Source organism: Exophiala aquamarina (genome assembly GCF_000709125.1).
Source record: "Exophiala aquamarina CBS 119918 chromosome Unknown aczIA-supercont1.58, whole genome shotgun sequence".
Lineage (NCBI taxonomy): Eukaryota > Fungi > Ascomycota > Eurotiomycetes > Chaetothyriales > Herpotrichiellaceae > Exophiala > Exophiala aquamarina.
In genome coordinates, this window is record NW_013550530.1 from 8,252 (window position 1) to 19,552 (window position 11,301).

The 11,301-nt window shown below is 53.0% G+C and overlaps 2 protein-coding genes across 2 annotated transcripts; one reads left to right on the plus strand and one right to left on the minus strand.

The window, feature by feature from the left end:
* Window positions 1–1,328: 1,328 nt before the first annotated feature.
* On the plus strand, window positions 1,329–3,488 carry A1O9_13085 (uncharacterized protein; the record flags this gene model as incomplete). The annotated part of the gene is made up of 5 exons (XM_013397999.1): window positions 1,329–1,428; window positions 1,483–1,691; window positions 1,747–2,145; window positions 2,223–2,509; window positions 2,570–3,488. The coding sequence occupies 5 exons, from the start codon at window positions 1,329–1,331 to the stop codon at window positions 3,486–3,488; spliced, it is 1,914 nt and encodes a 637-aa protein (XP_013253453.1).
* Window positions 3,489–10,091: 6,603 nt separating this feature from the next.
* Window positions 10,092–10,975, minus strand: A1O9_13086 (uncharacterized protein; the record flags this gene model as incomplete). The annotated part of the gene is made up of 2 exons (XM_013398000.1): window positions 10,092–10,469; window positions 10,510–10,975. Coding segments are annotated over 2 exons (844 nt in total), but the record flags the coding sequence as incomplete, so codon positions are not given.
* Between the last annotated feature and the right edge of the window lie 326 nt (window positions 10,976–11,301).

The window sequence follows — 11,301 nt, forward strand, 5'->3', positions numbered from 1 at the left end:
AGCCCTTGAACTTTCTGAAACCGTTCACACGCAGAGGAGATACCATGGCGAGACCGTCGATTACAGTAGTGACCCCCACTGAAGAAGCAGAGGAGTTTTAGCTTCTGCACGCCATCTGGAAGAGAGAGCGAGAGAAGTGAGAGACAAAGGTGGTGTTGTTTGGGGTGCGCCTTGGCATGTGCCCAACGGGAAAAATCGAGCACGCGACTATTGACCCCGCGAAACTCCTTATCCGCTCTATCTTTGAATCCACTCTCGCTCGCGTCTGAATCCACAATAGCCATAAATTCACATCAATGACTCTATGCGCCAATGCTCATGGACAGTGAAAAACGCTTGTGATACGGTAGCCAAAAATCCACCCCAAATGATACTGATGCTGAGTAAGTCGTGACGCCACACTCGAAGGACGAAATCCGAAGTCTATTCCAAAATCCAATCATGCATCGTGCCAAGCGCACTGCCGTCTCCACCTCGCGCGACATAGAGAGCCAAGCCACCCATGCTAAGTGGTACTTCGCCGAGGTCAAACCGTCCCTCTCTAAGTTACAGGGGCAGTGACCCTGACGGATTTCGGCCTTTTGCCTCACGTGTTCGACGGGATGATGGCCTCCAGTGCAAGGGAGCCCCAATGAAGAATGAGAGGGGAGATTTTGAGAAACCACCTCACCCAAAGCCATCGGACAGCTGTGGCGGCTCGACCAGATCGGGCCGGGGGAACCAAAAGAGTCGGTCATTTACCTCCCTCCAAAACGGTGGAGGAGCGATTTTTGAAATCGAAAGTTTGCTTTACTGAGGCCCTTTTTGGCCCATTTTAAGGGTTTTCCTTTTTCTATTTGACGTCGTTCTTTCGACGTTTTGGTTTCGCCGATTTAAACAACGTGCCGACGAATACCCGTTTCGTGGCCCCGTTCAGCCCGTGTCCGGGATAACCTGCTTTTCACCTACCCCGACGAAAATCGAGTACGGTTCAAAATAATTGGGCTCCCTGTCCATCCCTCGAACAATTTTGCACCATTTGTTTCCATTTCCATCTGGCATGGCACAGTACACGCGGAGCGGGTGGCGGGGCCCAAGTGTCTGTTCGATGCCGTGTTCCGCACCGGTAGGGGTATATATGCGCTGCGGCCCCTGGCGACGAGAAAAAGATCGTACCTTGCTCGGCGACGACCCCGAGAGAAGACACACGCCCCGAGCTTCGTATAGTAACACCGCCGTCCTCTTGTTGTAATTCTGTCGAGGCGGTCCAGCTGGGCGGACGGACATGGGCTGACACTAACCACGGGGCGGCACACATCGGATCGAAAGAGATCGAAAAGGACTACGACATGGGTCCTGGGCTGACGAACGAGGCCGAGCCATGGCGTTCTCACGCGGGTGGCAATGACGTGAAGTTGACAGGCAGTGACGGAGAAGAAATCATTTCAAGTATCTGTCTCGCTTCTATGTATGAATGAAGGTTGTTCCTGATCGCGTTTACAGAGAGAGACGTCGCCTGCCAATCCGGGTTGATCAAGGGCCTGATCGATGTCGTCGGGGAAGAAGAGGCCATCTTGATGCCCATACCGTCATCGACGTTGAAGCTGGTCTTCCAATGGGCAGCCGTGAAACCTGACACACTAGATCGATTAGGTCGATACCATGACCAATGGAGCCAGCAAGACCTCCCGACCAAAGTGGAGCTAGTATGGGTGAGTCGGAGCATGCAGGATGCTGCCACACTGGTACTAACACCGGCGGCGGCAGGCAACCAACTATCTCGACATCCCAGATCTCTGGGAAAAGGCGTGCACATCACTAAGACTGACGTTGGAAGATCTCGCTCTCGCCAATTGGCTCAGCACATCACTCAACTCTATCCGTCTCGCCCTCGACATCCCCGACGACCTCACGGTGGCGCAGAGGCAGCGCATCAGACTCGAACGGATCTCCCTGGACGACTACTTCTATGAGGCCGAGCGTGAGAAACTGACGGCTGGACCACGCCGCGACGCCGACCCGGACCTCGCGGCCCCTCGAGCGGTGGTCGACTCGCCGCCGCGAGACGGGTGGATGATGGAGACCTCCCTGGATATTGCAATGGATATACCGTGCCGACGCTTGAGCGATCTATCGTACGATTGCCTGGAGATGGTCTTTGACAAGGTGAGTGCAGCTCTTGAAATTCAACGCGCCTGGGGGGTTTACTTCGTTCCCGGCATCTGACAAGAGTGGTGGACCAGATGACCTACTCGACGATCGACACGCTGTCATTACTGTCCACGGGGTTCCACGATCTTGTCGACCCGTGGATCTGGAAGGAGGCCAGGGTCGCCACGCCCTGGGGAGATAAATCGCGGTACACCTTTTCGGAAATGCGTCAGCTCTCCCCCCTGGCATTCGCCGACGTGCTCTCGCGTCCGCAACAGGCGACGTGCTTGAAGATCTTGCACATCGGCAACTTGAGCAGTGGTCGGCTGGACGAATTCTTGCTTAGACTCCCTCGGGCGGTGGCGTTGCAGGAGGTTTGGTGAGTGACACCTGATCCGGAGTACCATGACCCAACGCGGGGTTGACATCCCGGTTGTAGCGTAGAGACCGAGACCGACGTCGCACAGCTCTGGTCGGCCCTGAGCGGTCTCAAAGACCTGCGGAAATTGACGGTGCGCGACAGTCACGGATATCACGCCGCGGAATGGAGGGAATCCCGGCTGCGGTCGTTGTGCTTGACCGCGGTGAGCGACCGGGCCTGCGAACCACTAGAACTTCCGCACCTCGAATCCCTATCGATGCGCAGGGACGAAAATTATGTGTTCCACCCAAGCTCCGTCGTGGACCTCGGCCTCCTGAAGAATTTGAAACACTTGTCACTTTCCAGAACACAAGACCTTGATGCCTCCACGATCAAGGGCACCGCTGGGATGTTGACAAGTTGCGAATTCGAGGCCGTCCGTGGCGACTTAGATAACTTCTTCAAGAGGCACTCTTCCAGCCTCGAATCGATCAGTCTCCGTCACTGCGGCGATTCGATCTGCGCGCACTTCCCCCGGATGCGGGCGGTACATATCTTGCAATGCACCCAAGGGATAATCTCCGGATCCAGCCTGCCCCGCCTCACCCATATCTTTGTGGATGAAAGCGCCCGTTGGAAACACGGCCAGACATTCAACCCATGCGGAGAGTTTGCGGCGAACTTGGCAAGCACCGTGCAGAGCTTGGTGTTCGTGGCAAACCATGAAGGATTTTACGGTGCTGAGCCTTCTTGGTTCGAACCATTGACGACAGCTCCGTCACTGCTGGATCTCCACCTCCGGGGGATGCACCTACCGGCAGTTTTGGATACACAGTTGTTCCAGCGCCGTCTGCGGCACTATTCCGTCGGTCGAGACTTTGACCTTGAGCGGGAGCTTCCGGAATGGGATCCCGATCATCTGTTGATACCGACCCGCCAATGTGTTGCTCGGCAAGAGCGTGCGCGTCGATGGTCAGCACGCCAACGCCAACGCTAGTCAGGACTTGCCGGCGTCACCGGGTCTGGTTGAACCAGCTTGCCCGGGACCGCTTCTTCATCACCATGTCGACCCTCTCACTACCAGGGCGATGCTCTTCTCCGACGAACACGCCGCTCGGCTTTGGCGGAACCGGAACTGGGACGATACAAAGTGCCATACCAGCGAGGTTTACAGTTGTAGAAAGAGGTATAGTCTAGAAATCTTGGGCTTCTTCAAGGTTCGCCCGAGACGGGTCGAGTTGAAGGGAAGATCAACATTGTTCGAGAACTTGAGTGAACGTCGTATAGTAATTCACCCGGCTTCCGGGAGATCCCAGAACGCCCACGCATGAACAAACCGTTGAGAATTGAAAACATCAGGGTATAAACATTGATTGCGTCTGAATCCCAGATGTAGGGCCTCGTTAGAAATGAAAGTCATGGTGAAAGTAGAAGACTGCTTAGTTTGCGAAAGAGCTTCGCGACATCTCGTCTCTGCGTATCCGACTCCGTGGGGGTTAAAGAAAGATCGCGCAGGGGCGACTTCTCACTTAGCTACGCAAGAGTAACCTTTTGCTTGTGTGCTTTCACCCCAACGACCGTCAACGCGTTCAGGAACACATTGACAATGCCGATTTTCTGCGAAGCGTTTTAGAGCGGCCATACAGTATACTGAGAGATTAAGAAGGGTTGGTTATCCATACACTTCTTTCGGCCGAATCCAAACTCGATGAAACCGACGCCATGCGGCCAACTGGTCGGCTCTACGTTGCACCTTTTGTATGAGTTTAAGGCTCCTAAGTCACCGGAAATCTATCTCAAGCGGCTCGCCCGGTGGATGGTCAAACGCCTCTGGAATCTTGAAGACAAGTGCAAGGCAAAGTTTGTCAGAATTATCCCCCCAAGAATAAAGGTTGGGGGGACGCTTTTCAATGGCCCACACAGGAATGAACAAGTACCCTGGGGCGACCCGCAACAGGAATCCAAGCTTAGGCTCTGACAGCACTTCTCCCTGCTTTGATTTCGACAATCAGCGGTTTTCCTTTCTACCTACTGAATGGGCACCAGCAATGACCTCCCTAACTTATAGTTCACAGATGTCCATCGTCGCCCTCGAACGTCAAGCATATGGAGAAACTTACAACGATGAATTGATGTGGCTATTTGAAGGTGAATCATTACATCTCGGCACATTAGTGGCTGAATTCGGGGCTGGGGGTTACTAGCAGCGACCGTCGCTCAAAGTAGAGAGGATGAGGAAAGGTGGCAGTCGATGGATTTTTGCGCAACAATTTCCGTTACAGTATCTTAACGGCGAAATCTCCTCAAAGAGGGCCGGTTACGACATAACAATGAAATATGGCCCGGAAGCAAGATCGTCCTGGTGAGGTAGCGCATTTCTGGAGAATGGACATCTGTTCCGAGGACGTGGACAAATTTTGCCAAGCCACTGCTTGGTATTCAGTCCATTTATCGTAGCACTCAGCTCTCACAAAGCCAGAGACAACTCATCGTCGGACAGCACAATGTTTATGGCACGGACCGACCAGGCAAGCGACGAGGAAAACACAACCCGAGAGGGACGACGAGCTACGTGTCGGCACGCAACAGCTCTGAGGGGATATATCTCGTGTGAGGCCCGCTGATTGGATTATACTGGGCAACTCCGACGAATCAGTGAGGTAGGATGATCGAGATTTCCCTCTTACACCGCTGTGCTCATGGTTCTGGTGTATACGGTTAGATCCTGTACTGTACAGTAGTAATTCCCGACACCGCCTGGAGCTCGCTGCCAATAGCTTGAACTAACCCACGGCGGTTCTGGGAATCCCAATTAGGTCGGGGTGCTCTTGGGACAGCGCAAAATTCAATACCGGTAGGCGATGTAGGGCTGCAGCTGATAAATGGTGGCACACTAGTGGGGACCCCATCGATATACAGTACCCCATCGGCCATCAAATCGAAGTTGTGTCGATGACCAGAATCCGACCTGGAATTTGTTGGCCCTGGTACAGCGTATTGCCCAAAAAAACAAAAACAGGTGGATCCCGAGGGAACCTATTTCCAAGCGTCTGGCCAGGATTTTGGACGTCAGTCCTAAGCCCGTTCGACGCTCTGGAAAATTGGCGTCTTGTTTTAATTTCTCCCCCGGTCACGCCCCATGTCCATCCGGTATGCCCGACGGTCCAGCAAGAAGCAAAGTCCCATAGACAAAAAGCATAGGGATGGGCGGCAGCGTGCAATCTCAGCCCCAGCCTCATCGGAACCCTAACCCAACTGGAGAGCACTAACTGAATATTCAACCAATAGAATTAGTGAAATATCACGACCGTCCCCGGTACGTGAAATCGAGAAAGACTTGGATCATGATCTAGAGCTTGAGAGAGAGCACCCTCTCCATCTAACTTTAGCTGAAGTGCATTCCATCGGTGGTTGTGTCATCATGTCGGGTGAACCAGATGATGGTCGCGTATTTGATGGGTATCCTGCTGGCCGAGAACTACAGGGAAGCTTCTCGTATGCTACTTCAGTGTATAGGTTGATTTGGTGCTAACCGAGAGCGGGATGGGTCTACCTTGGTGCTAGAACTTGGCTCTGGATCTTGCTTGCTTGCTTTTCTTTTCAACTTGCAGTTGTCTCAGCCTGGGTCATCAACTTGGTCCGTCATCATCGAGCATGTAGCTAACGGGGATGCAGTTCCGTGATCCCCAATCGATTTGGCCGGCGCTTACCCGATACGGCCGGGACCTCCTTGGCGAGTTTGATGTGATGGTCCCTGCGGCTTGACCATAGAGCTTCACTTCCGCACAATTTCGATGAACTTACTTCGAGTCACTATACGCCCTAAGCGAAAGCTCTGGAGTACAGTAGAATCTCCAAACGATTACAGGCGGCGCCGCTTCTGCGAACGTCCCGCGAACAACGAAGGCCTCGGAGTCGGCTCAAACGCACTCGGGCTCACTCGGGACCTGTCAGCCAATCCGACCGTCAAGTTCACACAATAGTTGGTGACAGCAACGGCGACACTGTGGACGAGGGCGCGAAGAAGAGACAGGAAGCACACATACTTTGAGGAATGGGCAGGTGCCCTCGGTTGCAGATCAGGTTCTGAGAAACAGTCGCGACTTGCTGCCCATGGCTCTGTATTTCGAGAATGTCAATTGTCCAAAGGCCGGTCTTCAGATCGACGTGAAGACCCCTTCAGGTCACACCGAGTATAGTGGGCCGCCTTTGGTTGAAACCATTGATCCGAACCTTACTCAAAGACCATCTTGTCGCTCGAGGATCAATACTGCGACAGCTCCGCAGTGTTGCGACGATCTAACACCGGCTCCTGCGGGCAAGGCTTTTGACAACGCTCTCGGGGCATCGCAAAGATATCACATTCCGGATCAACGCACCGCCGACGGGCGCCCATCAAGAGTTTGTGGCTCGGACCGTCCAGTAGCGGATGAAATACACCGATCTGCGGGAGAGCGACCAATCAACCGTGGAGAAGAAATCGTGTTGTCGACCAGGACTGCTAGAGTGATCGTAAACCAAAACGGAAGGAGATGTCAGGTGTTAGGTCAAATGCCTGGGTCAGAACTTATAGCCTTCCTGAAGGATCGGGCTACTGCTGAAAGATTTTTTTCTGAGTACGGACCTGGCCATGTGCTGGGCCCAGCATAGGTGGGTGGAGTAGGGCTTTTTCAAATGATGCTTCGGTCGCGATGCTCGTTGGGGGTCCCGGAGACGTCTGCAAATCACCGCCCTTAGATTCGCTCTGCGTGGTGCACAATTGAGGATCTCAGTCAGGGACTCGTCCGGCCAGCAAATCAACGTGTTCAAAGTCAGCCCCGAGGAAGCTCTGCTGTCCGTAACACTGGCGTGCATATTTTGTAGAAAGTTTCAGATATGTACGCGCACGCAATGTTGTCCCCATATACTGATGACTTCGGTCGTTACCTTGGCCGTTGAAATAGGCAGCCGTACCACTAGATTCGTTGTCGCCATCAGATGCAAAGGCCTCTCTGGAGGGCGGGAGAAAGGTCATTTTGTACGGAGGCTCCATAATATGATCATAGCTTGCCGAGAGGACGGATTCTGCGTTGGCGGAGGTGGTTGATTTATTGTGAATTACGGTAGTGGAAGCATACGTTGATTCTTATTCTGTCTATTCTCTACATTCTGTAGAGAGTTGAACTACACTGAAAGTGGTACTCTAGAAGCTTTCTCGCAGTTTCAACCTCATGATCGGCGGTTGAGCCTCATATCACCTGGAATTTCGATGATAAACTAAATATACGGAGGCAATTCTAATTGTCGGCAACTCTTTCTAGTTGAAGGCATGTCTGGATCCTGTACATTGTGGGATCGACACCTACGCTTACTGTCGCCTATCTTAACGGTTCCGTTCGATGTGATGAGGCAGGGAAGAAAGGGTTTTGAAGACAAGCGGTTGATGGTTATGTCTACGCAACGTGAGGGGTACAGTAGACGAGGGCGGACACCCTTCCCCGCACTTGAGTTGGCGCTAGCTTTGAACGGCAACCCTTACTCCCCCATGAAGAAGGGCGCTTAACTTACTTCTTGTAAGGAGCAGGCACACCCGTCCGAAGAGTCTTTCGTGAACTCGAAAGGTGCAACCGCGCGCCAACCTGAAACATTGTCAGCTGCCTCACAAAAGCATCGTTGATTGGGGAATATTCTGATCGACCCTTGGCGGACCCGTCACCCCAAGAACTTTCTCCCAGGCTCTGTGCCTGCTCAACCCATCGTGAATATACTCTCCCTACGCCCCCCTTTCGTATTTGCCATTAGTCTATCTCACCGTTCTAAGGATGATGGCTGACCGCTCCCATCGACAGGCTGTGTCTACCCCGCCTATCCCACCCTCTAACGAGTTTACCGCACTCGAAGCCAAAAGTATAGATTTGCAAGGAGTACGCGCCGCTTCTATGGCAGATCTCGAAAAATGTTTAGGACCGCTGGCGGCTGAACGAGAAAAGCCTCACAGCGACGAACTCAAAACTCTTATTGACGAACTCAAAACACTTATTGAAACAATCAAGGCCGAAGATGGGGAGATAACCATCGGGGACAAAATCGGAGGATTCTTAGGAGAGTTGACTGCGATACAGAGGAAGTTCGTTCAACGAGATGAGCTATTAAAAAAGGAGGAACAACGGCGTCTTACCAAAACCCAACAGCGAGAGGATAGGAACGCCATGCGGACTTGTCTTGAGATAGTCAACACGGCCACACAGAATTCCAATGCTGCGAGACGGGATATTGGTGACTCGGCAGATTGGGCGGATTGTGGAGACGAAAGAAGGGGAAACACGGGAAACACACCGAGCCCCCAGGCAGATGGAAGGTGAAATCAAACACTGCATTGGTGCCCGCGATACAATATTCAATGGTAGCAGTCACTTCTGGCCCTGAGTGACGGCAACGAGTTGCCACGCGGTATCACATCAACCATTGACGTAACGGCTGCTGAACCTAGATAGACTTTATTGTTTTTGTTGTTCTTAAGATGATGAAGTTTGGGCTCCCGACACGGATATCAATGCGTAGCTAATAGGACAAATCCCCCATCATATCACTTCCCGTATCGTTCCGCGCCATTCGTGTAAAGTTAGTCGAGCTCTTATTCGGCGTTGGAGAACACTGGCCGATGAGTAATTTCCAAGAGCGCCGAGCACTGTGCCAAGATCGCCCCGGGTTGATATCAGATGGGATTGAACCAAGCGAATACAGGGAGAGGAAGAACCAGTGCCAGATGAACCTGCACTGTACCTGGATTTGCCACGGCCATCAGACGCTGTCCTGGAAGAGTTTAGTGACGGTCCGCCGGCGCCCGAAGATGATATGGTCTAGTGACGGATGCGTAAACGAGAGATAAATTTAAGGATCCTGCAATTCTTTTGCCTACCAATGAGGCAATTCCGTCAGAGTGCTCCTATGTTTATATTCCCTCATAGTTACAAGTGGGATGGCTAGTAAAAGCTAAAAAGTTTCGTCCTGCCTTCTTACTTTGTGATTCCCATTACATCTCGAAATTTGGTTCGACCCTCCTCTAGCTGACCCAATCTATCGACCAGGAAATCTCTTTGTCTTTTAATAGAGGTAGGCTCGCCCAGCCACTTTAACACCTCATCGTCGCTCAACTTACTGATGAAGAGAGGCGATAGGATCTGATCCAAAACCTCGCACCGTATGTCATTTGATGGCTTGATTGGTAGCGTTTTGGACGAAGGTTTTCATTTGATCCTGTATCGAGTCAGCCAAACGGCTCGTATATCGTCGCGCTGGTAAGCGACTTACCTTGTGCAACGAATTTCAAGCCCACGGGAAACAAGGATTGGGCCACCGCGTCGAGGAATCGGAAAGGAGCTACAGAGCTGCAGTGACAGTGGTAGACTTGGTAGACAGCACCCGTAGCCAATCCGCCAAGGCCGCGTGGCAGCTCCCGCTGTTTTGTACAATTCCCCAACACATGATGGCTCACAATACAGAAGGCCAGGCGGTTGAGGGGAAATGCATCCGGTTCCCATAGGCCTCCCGTTGTAGCCTGTACGGGTGGAAGGAACAAAACATATTAATAGTAGCCGCCCCTGCGACGTTCGAGACCTGGCTATTGTCGTCCCTCATCCGGGGTGGAGCTAGCCGTGTAGGAGGAATCCTCGACGTCGCGACGTTTGGCAGCCCGTTCGACTTCCTGGTCAAAGGCGCTCTCGCGGTCCCGGTCAAGTACTTCTGGGGGTGTGTGAGACCGGCGGCGCTTCTTCATACCCGGTTTCCGGGGCATAGCCTTTTGCTCGACAACAACGGCACGTTCTTCGGCGACCACGAGGAACGTGTAAAGGTCCTGGCTGGGGATAACAATGGTGCTGTCTAAATTCCCAAATTGCCTCGTGAACTCTTCTGTCGCGAATTGTTCGAGTTGGAGCCGTAGTCCCGCCCCTGGATCGGGGTGCGGCCGGCCATTTTCGTCGCGGATTACCTCAAAGACCTGTGAGCATCATGGAAAGAACCATCACGATCGTACATACTTGGTCTGCCACCGTTTTCTGCGCCGTCCATATCGGACCGTCCACGCCGGTCTGCAAGACCGGTTCCCAGACGGAAAATGTCGCCCGCTTACCGACGTAATCGATGTCAAATCCAACCACGACGCGCACTTCGCCATCCGACCCGAGGATCATATCTTCTGCAATGACTCCCAATCTCTTTCCTTTCTGCGAGAATGCCGCCTCAATGACGAGACCTGGGTATGATTCCTGGACATGTCGAAATGAATCGTCGGGGTCATGTCTTCCAAATCGAATGTCTCTGGGCTTGATGGTCGTGGAACCGTCGGAGAAAATATCTTTCGCAAACTGCGCCGCCGGACCTGATCCCGAGGAAATTGAGGCTAAATCACGCAAAACCCTCGTCCGAAGCTGAACGAGGAAGGCTTCATGCTTTGGTGAGGGCATGCGAAGGGCGAGGATGTTGAGAGACGGCAGGTAATCCCAGCTGTCATTGTAGGTCAGTATTCGCTTCGAGGACGGGTTTCCATCGGAGGGTCACCCATACCGGAGCTTGTTGTTGCCAAATTCGTCTCCGTCGATCTCTCGCTGCAGGTCCGAGTCCGTGCCTGGCGCTACCCCAAACTCCAGCCAGGATTCAGTGGCGGTGCTTCTGCCAGCCTTGCGCTTCCTAATCTCGGTGATGATCGCGCGCAGCGGCGGTGTTCGTCTCTCTTGTGTCGGAGGCGGAGTGGGAGGAGGGCTCGTCAGGGTCGAAGACGAGGTCTTGGCTTGATCTGAGCCCCAGCGTCCTTTTTTCATCGTCGCAGACGG